The sequence below is a fragment of the Microtus pennsylvanicus genome, chromosome 4 (genome assembly GCF_037038515.1).
Source record: "Microtus pennsylvanicus isolate mMicPen1 chromosome 4, mMicPen1.hap1, whole genome shotgun sequence".
In the NCBI taxonomy this organism is placed as follows: Eukaryota; Metazoa; Chordata; class Mammalia; order Rodentia; family Cricetidae; genus Microtus; species Microtus pennsylvanicus.
The window spans coordinates 97655900-97672682 of record NC_134582.1 but is presented as its reverse complement, the minus strand read 5'-3'; the positions used below and the strand labels follow the sequence as shown (position 1 = coordinate 97672682).

The 16783-nt window shown below is 42.9% G+C and overlaps 1 protein-coding gene across 1 annotated transcript; it reads left to right on the top strand.

The window, feature by feature from the left end:
* The first annotated feature begins 1366 nt into the window (after positions 1-1366).
* LOC142848793 (serpin B9-like) lies at positions 1367-10678 on the top strand. Its single transcript, XM_075970970.1, has 6 exons — positions 1367-1540; positions 1892-2029; positions 2492-2609; positions 6203-6345; positions 7470-7625; positions 10210-10678. The coding sequence occupies exons 1-6, from the start codon at positions 1373-1375 to the stop codon at positions 10624-10626; spliced, it is 1140 nt and encodes a 379-aa protein (XP_075827085.1). The 5' UTR covers positions 1367-1372; the 3' UTR covers positions 10627-10678.
* The last annotated feature ends 6105 nt before the right edge of the window (positions 10679-16783 follow it).

Sequence of the window (16783 nt, the reverse complement as noted above, 5' to 3'; positions counted from 1 at the left end):
CATTTTCCCTCTTAAAATGGCACATGTTGATTGTAACCCCAAAATTTATCCTGAACATGCTTCAAGCACTTAGCATCAGGGTGCCAGATATCTCCTATTCCTTCAGAGAACTTAAATAGTGGGGAGAACCATCAGTAAGAGAAAGGAGTGCACTTAGGAGTGAATAAAGAAATGGTTGAGGCAGGAGGATTAGACTAACACAGCAGAGACCCTGAGGTTGAAAAAGAGATGACTGAATAGCTTGAACTCACTGATAGTGATGGGGTAGATGACTTTCTCAGTGGAATAAACACCACTTTGGGGACCCAGATTTAAATTTAAAGGGACATAAGGATGGGAAAGCATGTAGGGGTGGCAAAAAGGTCAGATGAGAAGATCAGATGGTAAGTCATTGAAACAAAGCAGCCCCAACTTCCCTGAAGAGTTTTGGGGGAACTAGGGGAAGGATAAAATAACCTGAGCGCTCTCTCAAGATGCTGTGTCTTTCTGCATAGGCGGAAGGTAGAAGTCTGAGTTGTGATGTTGTGAATCTGCCTAGGATGTGTGATCTGCATTTTAACACAGTGGAAAGCATTCTGGAACAAGCTTCCAGTGCTCAAGGGTCATGTGACAGGGAGCGCACAGTCATGGGATGTGCAGGGACTCGGATTTTTGTTAGGAAGTTAGGAGAAGCCATTTAGTCTGGACCAAGCTGTCCATTTATCCGGGACTGAGGCATGCTCAACAGAGAAGCAGACTTGGTGGGATCAGCTGATCATTGCCCTCCGAGCAGCCACTGCAGGTGGTGGTTCCTGCTGCACAGCAGAGCTGATGACACCAGATTGTCTTAGTGTCTCATTCAACATCTCAGGGTCTTTCCTGCAGCAACTGCAAATGTGGAGACACTGTCTAATGCACACCTGGACATCTCAGAGGATTCTTCACAGGCACACACAGAACCCAGCTTTGCTGAAGACAGGCCAGACGATCTGGATGCTCATGGCTGTTTTTTTTCCCTTCCCTTCCTCTTTTATCCCTTCTTTTCTTCATCCTTGACTTTACCATCTTCAGAGAGAGAAACTGGACTGTATGGAAGGAGACTAGAATCCCCCTCTCTCAGCAGTGTCCTGTGTGTGCCCTCCTGATGATCTGACCTTCTATATATGCAGATGGGACAGATGCTAGTTTGGTCTGCTGTCCTGACTACACTTAGATAATAACCTTAATATTGGAAGGACTGTGACTGAGAATAAAACTTAAATTTGAAATATTAAGTACTTAGGAGCTTTGAAATGAGAACCAAGAGTAGAGTCCCAGATTTCCCCAAGTCAGATCAGGGAACCTCCAGCACTGTACTGAGTACCATTTCTCCTTTGCCTCCAGACTCTGCATCATGAACACTCTGTCTGAAGCAAACGGCACCTTTGCCATCCACCTTTTAAAGATCCTTTGTCAAAACAACCCTTCGAAAAATGTATGTTATTCTCCTGTGAGCATCTCCTCTGCTCTAGCTATGGTCCTCTTGGGGGCGAAGGGAGACACTGCAGTCCAGATGTCTCAGGTAAGTTCCCTGTCACCTGACACCTGTTTTACTTGCCTTAGAGTTGCCGAGCAGTGAGGGTCAGAATACGTACACCCTGTTTCATGGGGCAGGAACTAAAGATGAATCATGGGTTGCTGTGTTCTAACTTATTTTCAAAGCAATATATTTTTAATATTTATTGGCAAGGAAGGTGAATTCATAATCCTATCTCTTTAAATCCCACACCACCCTGCATTAGATACTCATGTAATTTCCTATGTATTATACTCATGTAATTTATTATGTGAGCCATCCCTTTAGCTTGAAAATTCCTTTGAAATCAAAATGTTTCTCACTGAGCTCACAGTGTTCTATTCTTTTCCTCCACAGGCACTTTGTTTAAACACAGAAGACAGCATTCATCAAAGCTTCCAGAGGCTTCTCAGTAATCTGAACAAGCCCAGCAGAAAGTACTTGCTTAGAGTGGCCAACCGGCTCTTTGCAGAGATCACTTACGAATTCCTCCCAGTAAGTTGTATCAGTAGAATGACATCAATTGTATTCAAATACTTATTGCTAAAGATTCCTACTGAAGGACTCTAGAGAAATTTAAAAAATTAAGAGACAAGTTCTAGCTAATGTTATGATGTGCATCTGTAACATCTGCATTTAGGAGGCTGAGACAGGAGGGTCATGAATTCCAGGACAGGGTAGGCTATATAGGGGAACTCAACTCCATAACGTTCCCCAAAGATGACAATTCTATAATGATACTTTGAAATATTTTAAATCTGACACTTATAAATTTTATTTATTTATGTCTGGTCATTCCCACTAACAAAGGCCTAGTACATGAAGACATTTGTTACTTAAAGTGATATCTACACTCACTTTAGTTTATTTTTTAATGCCTTAGTATTCAGAGTGTTGGGATTCTTGCTGACACTTTAATTTTCAGTGTTACCTCTCTGATCACTTTTCTCTCCAAAGACCTTTAAGGAGTCCTGTCTTCGATTCTACCACTCGGAGCTGGAGCAGCTGTCCTTTGCCAAAGCTCCAGAAAAGTCCAGGAAGCACATAAACATGTGGGTCTCCAAACAGACTAAAGGTCAGAATTTCAAGATATTTCACACTCACATTCTTGTCCTTTCCATCCACCCCTCCCTCTTCTTCCTTCCCTCCTCTTTCTTACCTTTCCCTTCTCCCCACCCCCATGGACTAATCTCATGTTATTTCAGAGAGTTAAAGCAATGCAGACTAACATCATTATATGTGGTATAATTCAGACGTCAGTGAATTCATGGAAGTTTGATTCTGGCTCTTAGATTTAAAAAATACAGTTACTTGTATATTTCTTCAGGACAGAGTGGTTGATACAAATGTCATAAGAAATCATGGGCCTGACTTTCCAGTCTTAGCGGTTTGCATTAGAAGGCAAGGGTGGCTGCTGTGGGGTCAGCAGTGATAAGAAGGGGTTATTTGGCTGTGGTAGGATATGCCTATAATCCCAACATTCGGGAAGCTGGGGTAGGCAAATCTCAAAGAGGCTACCCTAGGCTTCTCAAAGAGGTTTAGAGGAAAAAGGATGTCAATGTACAGGGAAAGGACTTGTAGTCTGAAGCCTTGTGGACTAGGGCATAGATCTCACACTTGACATGAAAACAGTTAAATTTGCAATTCTAGTGCAGTGCAGAGCATGAGAAAAACATGTTCCTACCTTTCCAGCTTGGCATTCATCCAGAAAGAAGGCACTCTGGGAAAAAGTTCATCAGTTAACATGTGGCAGTAGTGGCTTAGGTGTTTGCCAGAAGAGATTAGCATGTGTAAAGATATCATTGTGTGTGGCTGCTAATGGTTCATGCATGAATTTCATTTTGCCTAAGTAAAATGTATTTGAAGAGGAGCTGTTGGTATGGATCTAGAATCGGTCTATCTGTGAAATTCATCATATATATATATATATATATATATAATGTCACAATAAAAAATAGAAGACAGGAGTGGTCCTACTGTTGGCAGGTCATGTGACTCCACCACCTCTGAGATGGAGATTCATGTGGAGATCTCCCCCATAATTTTACCCTGAGCTGGTTCTTCCTGCAGTCTGTGTTGTCTGAGCTCCCACCACATCTACCACTGTTTCTGCTTCCATATTTACTGCTTCAGAGTCCTTACTTATATTTTGGTAAAACTAGACACGACTTCCATTGGAGATACTGTCAGGCCTGCTCACTTACATTAACCTCAATGAGTCTCCCAATAGGGGTTGAACTTTATTTGTTTTTATTTTAGAGATGACATGCTCCAAAATTGGTCTTTGAAATCATTGAGATCATTGTCTGGTAGTTGAACATTTCAGATGCCTCTGGATGCATTCTTTTTTCTGAAATGAAATGAAATATATACCCTGGTCATGCTGAAGCATGTATGGGCAGCCCATTATATAGCAGTTCATTGAACTTGTCCATATGAGATTTCATGGTCTAAATTGATGATTACCATTTACCAGGTCTCTTCCTCAAGAGGGTACCAGATCTCATTAGAGATAGTTGTGAGTCACCACATGGATGCTGGGAATTGAACTCGGGGTCTTTGGAAGAGTACGCAGTGCTCTTAACTTCTGAGCCATCTCTCTTTTATGTGTACTCAGCAAATATTTGACAATTCTTATTGTAGTCTTTACCTATTGGGCACACTTGACATCGCAAGTTAGCGAGAATTCTCTTCTACGCTGAAAGGATGCTCTTTAAACAGAAGAAGGGAATCTGTCCTCTGACCTGCACTATCTCTTCCAGGGATGGACAGCACTCCAAAGTATATGATAACAATACCTTCTTCACAAACTATTTCTGTCCTTGAGTCTCTGATGTGTTGTGCTATGCTGAAACTGGGCATGACTATGGAGAGCTAGATGAGACACTGTATCTAACAGTAGTGTATTAGTCAGAGTATTCTAGAGGAACAGAATGAATACGTATTACTAGGGGGATTCAGTAGATTAGCATATAAAATACTGACTGAGTAGTCCCACAAAAACCATCTGCATGTGGAGAGGCTGAGAATCTGGTAGCTGCTCAATCTATGGGGTTGGAGACCTCAGCAGTCTCAGCCTGGAATGGAAAGCATAGAGGATTCCAGAGAGGCACTAGTCTTGGTCCACATGAAGACCAAAGCTACTGGGCTCCAGTGTCAGCTGAAAATGGCAGGTGCAGAGGTGTGAACAGTGCAGACGCACTCAGCAGCGAGGGCTGAAGGCAGGCAGGCAAAAGCAGTGCTGCTTCTCCCTCAGTCCTTTAGTCGGGGCAGCAGAGGAAGGCATTGCCCACTCTGGGGAGCGTCCTCTCACTTAGAAATGTCCTCACAGACCTGCGCAGAGACATGTCTCTTAGACGTTTCGAAATCCAATCAAGATGGCAACTGACCTTAGCACCCAGGGGAAACCTTGGTCTCCTGTGGCCCCTTCCACATTTCCTGCTTCTTTGTTTTCCATCCTGGAGTCATTTTTTTCAGCTTTTCCCACACTTGCTCTCTTTGAGAGACTTATGATGCCGAAATTAGTGCAGACGCCCCATCAACAAAGCGCACTGTAATCCAGAACTCCTGGACTCTAGTGATTCTCCAGACTCAGCTTCCTGGTTGTGGTGGCGCTGTTGTAGCCATGTGCCCAGGAAATGTAAGCTTTGAGCAGTTCGAATTGGTTTTAGCACATGAGACACTGAAAAATATGCTTAAATTAAGAGCAGTCATTAAGGCAATCAAAGTGATTTCAAAAGTTGATGACCTGGATAAAGAGAAAATCCAGAGCCTTCTGTCAGTGCAAATTACAGATCCTTAGTGGTGGCTGGCTGGAGCCGCAGGTGGGAAGGGTCGGTGCCCAAATACCCAAATGCACCAGTGAGACCTTGGCTGATTGCTCAGGTAGCCAGTTGTCTCTGTCATATACCGCATGTTTTGGAAGTTGTGATTGTACTTCCTGCCTACTCCAGTAATATTATCTCCCTTCTCAGTCTTCAGTGAGTTTGAAGATTAGATAATCATGGTTACCTTCCTTGTTTGATTTAGCCAAGCCATTTCTGATGCAAGACTTTAGGATAGAATGTTTATTAAAACATTTAGCATGTGTTTCTTGCTTAGTATTGTTTATGCTGGTTGTAATCCTAATTTTATACTTGATATCTGTTCCTAGTGTATATAGTTTTGTATTGGGTTTGGAACTCTCTTATTTAGACAAAAGGAGGAGGTGATGAGGAACCTCTGTGGATTGGATCAATTAGGGGGTGACCTTTTGGGTTCCTAGAGAAAACTGCCAACCTGCCCAGCATTCAGTTTCTCTCTCTTTCTCTCTCTGGTTCCCACGCTACACAGCTGAGGTTGGACTTCTCATTTCTGTTCCGTGAGTTTGTCCCTTATAATAAAGAAGATATAATTGGTTTATTTTGGAGTTAGCCTTGGATTCTTTAACCTGTGTCCTCAACTCCCAACAGTCTTAGAAGTCTTTCACAATCCTTACCTTGGCCATGTGGGCATGACATCAAGTCAAACATGGGTATTGTTTTTTTATTTGTTTTTTTAAAAAAAATATGTTTATCCACAAGCACAAAATTTGAAAACATGATGCTTGGATCTGCCCAGATATCACATCAACTTATTTCCCATACATGTATTAAATGAACCTGAATAAAGTCTCTGTTATCTCGAAAGGGAAAATTCCAGAGTTGCTGTCAAATGACTCAGATGATCTAGAGACCAGGCTGGTTCTTGTCAATACCTTATATTTCAAAGGAAGATGGAATAAAGAGTTTGACACAGAAGACACCCGTGAAATGCCATTTAAGATAAGTCTGGTAAGTAACATTATCCAAAAGTTCATGCCAGTGTGATGAAGAAATAACACTGAGAGTTGTAGTCGGCTGTGAATGTGTAGCTCTGGGGCTCAGTGGCAGAGACTGCATGTCCTGTGGGGTGCTGGGTTTGAACCTCAGTACAGGAAGAAGGAAAACAGGTAAGTACAGAAAACCATTTGAAACTTAATTTTCTGAATGAAAGGTTAAACTCCACAAAAAATGATACAAAAAAAGAGTATTTACTGTCTGTGTTATTATGCCAGCGTGTGGACAAAGGCTTTGGAACATGACCCTTTGTAGATCACTTTAGATCCAACTGTGACTTTAAAATATTAATATTATTAACAGCACATTTTTCCTGCTGGATAATTCATCATCTTTCCCTAGTAAATCCCTGTGCAAGTTTTGGTTTGTTTTGACCTTGACACAAGCTAGAGCCAATAGAAATGAAGGACTCTGCACTGAGAAATTGTCTCCATATGATTGACCTAGAGGAAATTCTGTTGGGTATTTCTTGATTTGCTATTGGTGTTGGCCCAGCCCACTGTGGGTAGTCATGACTCTGTATGAAAGCTGGGTAAGAAGTCCATGGGGAACAAGCCAATAAGCGGCCCCCTCCACGGCTTCAGCCTGCGTTCCTGCTCTGACTTCCCTCAGGGATGCAATGTGCCCTGAGAGTTGTAAGATGAAATAAACCCTTTTCCTTATGCTACTGCTGCTCATGTTATTTTATCACAACTCTAGAAACCCTATGTAGAGCAGTCCAATATCTACTTCTAACAATTTTTTTTTTGGTTTTTTCGAGACAGGGTTTCTCTGTAGCTTTGAAGCCTGTCCTGGAACTCCCTTTGTAGACCAGGCTGGCCTCGAACTCACGGAGATCTGCCTGCCTCTTCCTCCCGAGTGCTTGGATTAAAGGCGTGCGCCACCACCGCCCGGCCCTAACAATTATTTTTTAATGAAACCAGGAAGAGGCTGGCAGACATTGACTAAGTGTTCACTGGACCACATATAGTGTTTTCACTGTGAGTGCTGAGAACACTCCTGACATTAACTTCTGCTCACATGGAAACATTCTGACCTCTCTGAATAACACCTTTTATGCCATTTATTTGTGTGTTCAGAAGGAAGAGAGACCAGTGCAGATGATGCGTCAGGAAGACAGATTTAACCTCGCCCACGTGAATGAAGTACAGGCACAGGTGCTGGAGATGCCCTATGAGGGCCTGGAGCTGAGCTTTGTGGTCCTGCTCCCGGACAATGGTGTGGACCTCAGCCAGGTGAGGCAAGAGAGTCCCTAGCAGTCACCACACTAAAATGTCTTCAGGGAGAATCCAGTGTCCCTGGTGTCCTTTCTCATTAGAGCAGAGCTCAATGTTCTCAACTTGACAACTGCCATTTGAGTATTTAGTGCTTACAGACCCAGCTGCCAGCTCTGTGTACGCTCTGCGTTTTGGGATCAAATCTGTGTCTAAGACTCCCATTGTGGGTGGTGTGACCTTGTCATATGACATAACTTCATCACTAGGGAGATGGTACCCGAAAGGATGAAAGGAGGGCAACTCGGGCAAGATGCTTAGCATAGTGCTTGATCATAATTACCTCCCTGTAAATATAACTGTATCATAATTTTTGTTAACAATTTATTTTAATTTGAGAGAAGATAAAATAGACAGAAAAAGTATTGCCCTTTTATCCAAGAAAGAGGAAGAGCAGGGGTGCCAGCTGGGCAGGACAAAGTCAGGCACATCATAATGCCACATCTTGGTCTTCCTTGGAGCAGGATACCCACAGTGTGTCAGCCACCCTCTGAATGGAGGGTAGTGCATCAGCCACACTCTGAATGGAGGGTAGTGCATCAGCCACACTCTGAATGGAGGGTAGTGCATCAGCCACACCCTGAATGGAGGGTAGTGCATCAGCCACTCTGAATGGAGGGTAGTGCATCAGCCACACTCTGAATGGAGGGTAGTGCATCAGCCACTCTGAATGGAGGGTAGTGCATCAGCCACACTCTGAATGGAGGGTAGTGCATCGGCCACACTCTGAATGGAGGGTAGTGCATCAGCCACACTCTGAATGGAGGGTAGTGTATCAGCCACACTCTGAATGGAGGGTAGTGCATCAGCCACACTCTGAATGGAGGGTAGTGCATCAGCCACACTCTGAATGGAGGGTAGTGCATCAGCCACACTCTGAATGGAGGGTAGTGTATCAGCCACACTCTGAATGGAGGGTAGTGCATCGGCCACACTCTGAATGGAGGGTAGTGTATCAACCACACTCTGAATGGAGGGTAGTACATCAGCCACACCCTGAATGGAGGGTAGTGCATCAGCCACACTCTGAATGGAGGGTAGGGCATCGGCCACACTCTGAATGGAGGGTAGTGTATCAGCCACACTCTGAATGGAGGGTAGTACATCAGCCACACTCTGAATGGAGGGTAGTGCATCAGACACACTCTGAATGGAGGGTAGTGCATCGGCCACACTCTGAATGGAGGGTCGTGCATCGGCCACACTCTGAATGGAGGGTAGTGCATCGGCCACACTCTGAATGGAGGGTAGTGCATCGGCCACACTCTGAATGGAGGGTAGTGTATCAGCCACACTCTGAATGGAGGGTAGTGCAGTGTGCATGACATAAGGGGTCTTTGTAAGCAGAATAGCTCCCCTGGCTCTTCCCATCCAGCTCCCTAACTGTGGCATCACTTCTGGTGTTAGTTTTTTATCACTGACAAAATGTCTGACATGAATAACCTAGGAGAGGAAGTATTTATGTAGGCTCACAGATTCAGAGGGCTCATTTTATGTTACCCTGCACATCCTTGGTTTCTATTAAGGCAGGTGCATGTGGCAGATAATTCAGACCTTCAGTAAACAGGAAGCAGAGAAAGAATGTATATGGAATGAGAATGACCTTGAGAGACATACCTCCAGGCACTATTTTCATTTAGCTAGACCCCCTAATGCCTGAATCTTAGCAGCCTCCCAAACAAGGGTTCAGATATGAGGCTTTTGGTGTAATTTTATATTCATGCCCCAACAGCCCACAAAACACAAAGAACCCAATCCTAGATAGACATTTCCTTCCAGGATGGCTCACACCAATTCCTATCTTGACCATTTTTTAATGGTTTTAGTTTCTATGGTTTATTGTTTTCAAAACTATAGATTAAAAACTTCTGTCTTATCTAGTCTTTCAGTCATAGAGTGCCAATGAAACACACAGAGGCTTATATTAATTTTAAACTGTTTGGTCTGTTAACCAGGCTTAATATTAATTTATTCTTCCAACTTGAGTTAACCCATAATTCTTGTCTCTGTTTAGCCACGTGGCTTGGTACCTTTTCTCAGTGAGGCATTCTCATCTTGCTTCCTACTGTCTGACTGGTGACTGACTCTCTACCTCTCCTCATATTCGAATCATATTTGTATGGTTGCCCTGCTCCTACTTCTTGACTGGCTACTGGGCATACAGTGTTTTATTAAACTAATATGAGTGACAAATCTTTAGAGCATAAAAGAGCACAAAATTAAATCTAGTTAAAACAAAACAAAACTTAAGCAAGCACAATTTAAACCATTATCACCTGGACATGGACACCTATCAGAATAAATGATGTTTTAGAAGAGATTTAGGAGATGACAACTAAGTGTTCCTACTCCTGGGCTCCTTGGCCACCATGCCCATCAGGGAAGTCACACACAAACTAGCAGGTCAGTGGGACCCTTACAATGCCTCTCTATGTAAATAAGTGGGACCCCCTGTAGGATGATGTTCTCTGAGCAGGAAGTGACTATGAGCCTCTTGGTAAGACCTCAAGCATGAAACTGACAGTCTCTAATTCTGCTTTATCAGGTGGAAAACAATCTCACTTTTGAGACGTTAACGACATGGACCAAACCTGACTTTATGAAGAGCACTATGGTTGAGGTTTTCCTTCCAAAATTTAAACTGCAAGAGGATTATGACATGAAGTCTGTGTTTCAGCACTTGGGAATGGTGGATGTCTTCCAAGGCGGCAAGGCTGATTTATCAGGAATGTCTCCAGAGAGAGACCTATGTTTGTCCAAGTTTGTTCACAAGACTGTTGTGGAGGTCAATGAAGGCGGCACCGAGGCTGCAGCATCTTCAGCTGGAAAAGATGTATTTTACTGCGACTGTGATGATGATGATGTTGTTCCAACGTTCTGTGCAGACCACCCCTTCCTTTTCTTCATCAGGCACAACAAAACCAATAGCCTCCTGTTCTGTGGCAGGTTCTCCTCTCCCTAAAGGCACAGTTACCATTTGGGAAACAGTTTACAACTCTGTGAGGATGGGCATGTAGGGGTAGGAAAGCACTATCCTCCTGCCAGCCTCATCTAATGAGGCAGATATTCCTCTCTACCTATCCTGACATTCATCTGTTCCCTTCGCCAGGTTACGGGACCACAGAGTTATTTGTTTTTTTGTTGTCTTTAGGAGCCAAACAAATCCAACAAGGTAGCCTATAGGGTTATCTAAGGTGACCCTAATAAACATCCTACACACTGCACAGAAAAGCCATGCCTGCTATATACACTGTGCTTTCCTGGCTCCTCAGCTCTTGCCATCACTTGCCTTAACCTGTTCACATCATAGTAAATACTTCTGTGGATGATGATCACAGATTTCCTAGTGATTGGCCCTTAATGCACATTTTAACTTTACTTTTCTTTGCTGTCCACCAGTCACCAGGTGTTAGGCTTGGGGGCAGGTGCACACAGTGTGGTCCTCTAACAGCTGGCCTTTTCTATATGTTGTCAAGTTATCTAGAAGTCCTGACAGCTAGCTTGGACTACCACATGTTCCCTCACAGGAGTCACGCTTCTGTAGACAATTGGGCTTCACCACAACCAACTGTAATAATAATTCTTTGAAGCCCTTAAAGGTCATTTCAAAATAAAGTCTGTTTTCTCATCAACCATGTTGTTTTTGAATTTTAATTGGGTCATTTACAGTGGTTACTTTATCTGTTTGCCTTCTACATGTTACATACTCACCTAACTAGACCTTATAGTCATAGTGGTTAAGGTCATATCTAAGGATGCCATATAACACAGGCTATGCCACTTATAGGTGGCATAAATGATTCCCCTATATAAGAGTGCCATAATTGGGCTTGAGAGAAGGCTCAGAATTTTGGAGAGCTTGCTGCAGTTGCATAGGAGCCACTCTCTATATGGCAGATCATCACCTCCTCTAACTCAGGCTTCAGGGATACTGAGGCCCTCTTTCTCCTGAAATCGGAAGCCTGTATGCATATGGTGAATGCGACTTTAATCAGACTCACATGCATACAGACAAACTTAAAAATAAATAAATTTTAAGTGAAGAATGCAGTAACATTTTATCAATGTTTATGTAATACCTACTATTGTGCATTTTTAAATATTTTCCTTGTATTCTTTCATGTAATAAAATCAACAATACTTGGGTAAGAGATTCAGTATGTGTCAAAGCCATCTTCTCAGCACCCCATGGAACCATCTCTAAAATGGACTACACACTTGGTAACAAAGCAAATCTCAACAGATACAAAAAATTGAAATAACCCCCTGTATATTATTGCAGCACCATGGCTAAAAAGTTAGAATTCAACAAAAACACTAATTGCAGAAAGCCTACAAACTCAAGAAATTGAGAAGTGCTCAATTGAATCACCCCCTTGGTCAAGGAAGAAATATGGAAAGAAATTAAAGACTCCCTAGAATCAACAAAATGAAGGCACAGCATACCCAACCTATGAAAGCAGTGCGAAGAGGGAAGTTCATAGCACTAAGTGCTCACATAATGAAAGTGGAGAAATCTTACACTAGTGACTTAACAACACACCTGAAAGCTCTAGAACTAAAAGAAGCTGACTCACTCAGGAGGAGTAGAAGACAGGAAATAATGAAATTGAGGGCTGAAGTCAATAAAATAGAAACAAGGAAAACAATACAAAGAATCAGTGAAACAAAGAACTGGGTCTTTGAGAAAATCAACAAGATAGACAAACCCTTATCCAAACTAATCAAAAGGCAGAGAGAGAGCCTCCAAATTAACAAAATCAGAAATAAAAATGGGGACATAACAGCAGATCTCCCTATTCTTATTATGCCACACTCAAGTTGGTTCTCCATTAAATCCCTGTCTGGATTTGAATATATCTATCATTTTTTTAATTAAGTTTTCCCAAGGTCTATATTTTAGCACAGAGATTAACTCGCTTTCTCAATGCTAAAACAAAAATTATAATGCTAATAATATTTACAATTGACTTTACATAAAATCCATCTAAACTAGTTATACTCTCATTTAATTGTGCCATTTTCAAACTGTCTAGCATATTATCATATAGAAACCTAAATCCTTCCATTGTAATGATTCTTTTCCATTTTTATTACTTTAAAAATAATATAAATCAAAATTTCCACTTCCTCCCCTCCTCCCTCTTTCCTCCCATTCCCCCAACACCCTACCCCTTCCAGTCCTAAGAGAGGGCAAGGCACCCTGCCCTGTGGGAAGTCCAAGGCCCTCCCCATTATATCCAGGTTGAGTAGGGTATGCATCCAAAGAGAATAGGATCCCAAAAAGCCAGTACATGTAGTAGAGACAAATCCCAGTGCCATTGTCATTGGCCCCTAAGTGTGCCCCAACTGTCAACCACATTCAGAGGGACCAGTTTGAGCCCATGCTCATTCATTCCCAGTCCAGCTGGAGTTGGTGAGTTCCCATTAGCCCAGGCACACTGTCTCAGTGGGTGAACCCCTCATGGTCCTGACTTTTTTGCTTCTATTCTCCATCCTTCCTCTCTTCAGCTGGGCCTTGGAAGCTCAGTTCAGTGCTCTGATATGCGTCTCTGTCTCTGTCTCTATCCCTTGCCAGACAAAGGTTCTATGGTGATATTCACGATAGTCATCAGTTTGGCTATGGGACAAGGCCAGTTCAGGCACCCTCTCCTCCACTGCCCAGGGTCCTAGCTGGGGTCATCTCCATGGACTCCTGGGAACCCCTCCAGAGCCAAGTCTCTTGCCAACCCCAAAATGGCTCCCTCAATTAAGATATCTTCTTCCCTGCTCCCATATCTGTCCTGGGGGGGGGATAGAGAGGGGGAGGTAGGGGGAGAAGGGAAGGATTGGAAAGAGCTTGGGGGAGTGGGATAGTTGAGATATGTTCCATTTTTAATGTGGGAAAAACTCTCTCTTTTAAATAATTTCTCTCTTAAAGAATTCCCAATTGTCTTACACACACACACACACACACACACACACACACACACACACACACACACATATATCAACAAAAGCCTGACAAGATTTCAAGACAGCTACTTAGTTTGGCAGCAGCCTGAGAAGAGGGTTCAGGAAGAGCCTGCCAGGAGAGAAAAAAGGAAAACCTAGCCAGCAGTGCAATGACTCTAGCTGCTTTTAGCTCTGGCCTGTGCTGTTGGCTGTAAAGCCACAGGGAAATACCTTTTTTGTGTGAATTTGTACCCCAAATATTGGGCACCAAATTTAGCATGAATAATAAATGCCCAGAGACAGACTTTGAGGTTCAGTGTGAAGATCAGAAAAGCAAAGCAGCCAACCACTAGAGAGACCTTTTACCTCTACCAAATCTTCTGACCAAAAGGATGAGATCCTGTCTCCACGAATCCTCAGACTCTACACGCCCCTGCATTACTGTTTATTCCCCCTTCATCTTCCTCTTTCCACCTAGTCATAGAGCTCCTGTCTCCACCTCCCTAGTGTTGGATTAAAGGCATGGGATCCCAAGTGTTGGGGTGACTTTTGTGTGAGCTCTGTTTCTCTTTTAGACAGAATCAATTTTGTGCTGCCTAGGTGGCCTTGAAGTCCCAAGATCCATCTGCCTCTTTCTCCTGCATCCTGTGATTAAAGGTGTGTGCCACAACTCCCTGGTCTGTATGGCTGGCTAGTGTGACCGCTTTGCCTGCTGATATTTGGGCAAGCTTTATTTATTAAAACACAAATAATGTGTCACTATACTAGTGATGCCACCCTCTAGTCCATGAAAGTACAGTGCCTTGGATGCTGTCTATAGCCATATTTGTAGCAGTAAAAACAATGAAATCTGGTATCCATTGCACTAGTAGGTAAGGAAGCATGTTTTATACTGAAAGCTGAAAAGGAGTTAGAAAGGTGTGCTATATCTTTTCATGTCAGCTTGAGAAGATGCTGAGCCACACTAGCTGGCTTGCTCTTCAATGTAGAGTTTCATATACAAGATCATGTTGAAAAACCTGAACCAAATCACAAGTTACCCTGAATACCTGCTGATACCGGCCTCCAGGCTTGAAAAGGACCTATGCCACCTTCCAGCCCCACCTTTTCCCTTTAGGCCACACACTCTTGCTCTCCTGGGTCCTCCAAGGCTCACGGGTCCATTCCAGAGCCACCTGAATGGAAACTCCAACTCTTCTTAATTGAACAATGAACTGGTGATATAAGCAGAAATCCTGTAACAATTATCCCTTTTTGTCTAATAAAAAGGGAAAGGTTCTAACATAGTAAAACTATATACTATAAGAATTATTATCAAGTATTATCAAAATAGAAAGAAAAGGTAATAACCTTAACAAATGAAACTGCATACAACAAGAGCAATTATCAAGTAAGAAAGACATACTCAATGTCTAGTCCATATGTAACTGGCAAATTTAGAAAGATTACTCCATTTGTTGTCTTCTCTAGAAGAACCCAAAGTTTTGTACCTAAAATACCTTTGTCCGTGATTCAGAACAACTATGACTGTAACTATCTAGCCTTCAACCCCATCAAAGTCCTGAGAAGGATGTAGTGTTAACTGTGTAAGTAGGAAATGCATAACAATCAACTTCCAAAATTAAGAGAAATGACAGAATTCCTCTATAATGTTGGGGCATCCATCTTTGGGCTACAGGCCTAGAACATCTGATAGACTTTTTTTGCGAAACAGGAAAATTTTAAGGACTGTCATACCGTCTTGACAAAGTTCAGCAATCACTTTTATTTGTGTCTGCTTGCCCAGTTGGAAAGGCATACTGTCAGGAGGCGAGGCAGGGGCAGGTTCTTGCCCTAATGGCTAGATTTGCCACAAAGAAAGCACAATGGCAAGAAGAAGGAATAGGGGGAAGACGAGGATGGAGAGGAGGAGAAGGGGGAAGAGCAGGAGGGAGAGGAGGAGAAGGAGAAAGAGAAGTAGGAGGAGGAGGAGGACGAGGAGGACGAGGAGGAGGAGAAAGAAGAGAAGGAGGAGGAGAAAGAGGAGGAGGAGGAGGAGAAAGAGGAGGAGGAGGAGAGAAGAAGAAGAAGAAGAAGAAGAAGAAGAAGAAGAAGAAGAAGAAGAAGAAGAAGAAGAAGAAGAGGACGAGGAGGAGGAGGAGGAGGAGGAGGATAATAATAATAATAATAATAATAATAATAATAATAAGAAGAAGAAGAAGAAGAAGAAGAAGAAGAAGAAGAAGAAGAAGAAGAAGAAGTCAGAAATTGTTGGTCAAAGTACAGACAGGGACAGGGAATGTTGAAAATGTTGAAATCCCCTTAGGGTAGAGAGCACAGGGTGACAGAAGCAGATGCTGCACGTAAAGGACCCAACCTTTCCCTCAAGCAAGATGAGAAAGAAAGCCTCAATCTGAAGTCCCTTTAGCTGAAGTCATTTCCTGCTGGGCCAGGGGTTAGAAGACAAGGAGTGAGAGCAACCTCTGTGGACACATGAAGCCAAGTCACAGAAAATGAACGCCCTGGAAAAGTCAATGGCACCAGGAAGCTTCTGGGAGGAATAGATTGGTGGAAGGCTTGGCACCCATAACCCGGGAAGGAGAGCACAAGGAGGGGAAGGCTTTCTAGACTGAGTGTGTCACAAGGCCACACCTACTACAACAAGGCAACGCCTCCTATAATGCCACACCTTATGGGGCCCATTTTCTTTCAGAACATCCCATTCCTCTCCCTGGCCTCCAAAGGCTCATAGCAATGTCATAATGCAAAAATGCTTTTAGTTAACTTCAAAAGTCTCCATAGCACGAAACAGTCTCAAAGTTACTTAAGAGTCTAAAGTTCAAAGTATCTTCTGAGATTCATGTAATCTCTTATAAAATCAAAATCAAACAACAGGTCACATACTTTCAACACATAATGGAACAGGATATGCATTACCCTTCTAAATACAGGCAAGGGAGCATACTGGACTAAAGCAAGACTGAAAACCACTTGGGAAAACTGCATCTCCATGTCTGATGTCAAAATGCTCTTCAGATCTCCAACTCCATTCAGCTTTGTTGACTGCAACACACTTGGGCTGGTTCTACTCACTGTTAGAAGCTCTCTTCATCAGGTATCCCACAACTCTGGCATTTCCAGTATCTTGGGGTTTCGAAGGCAATCCAGGCTTCACCTTCAAAGCTTCACACAATTCTCTCTCTAGG

What these genes read in the sequence shown, in the direction of transcription:
- LOC142848793 (XM_075970970.1), top strand. Translation starts at nt 1,373, where the DNA reads ATGAACACTCTGTCTGAAGCAAACGGCACCTTTGCCATCCACCTTTTA. An exon ending in TCACTTACGAATTCCTCCCA is followed by an intron (nt 2,030 to 2,491) that starts GTAAGTTGTATC and finishes TTCTCTCCAAAG; the next exon opens with ACCTTTAAGGAGTCCTGTCT. An exon ending in TGCCATTTAAGATAAGTCTG is followed by an intron (nt 6,346 to 7,469) that starts GTAAGTAACATT and finishes TTGTGTGTTCAG; the next exon opens with AAGGAAGAGAGACCAGTGCA.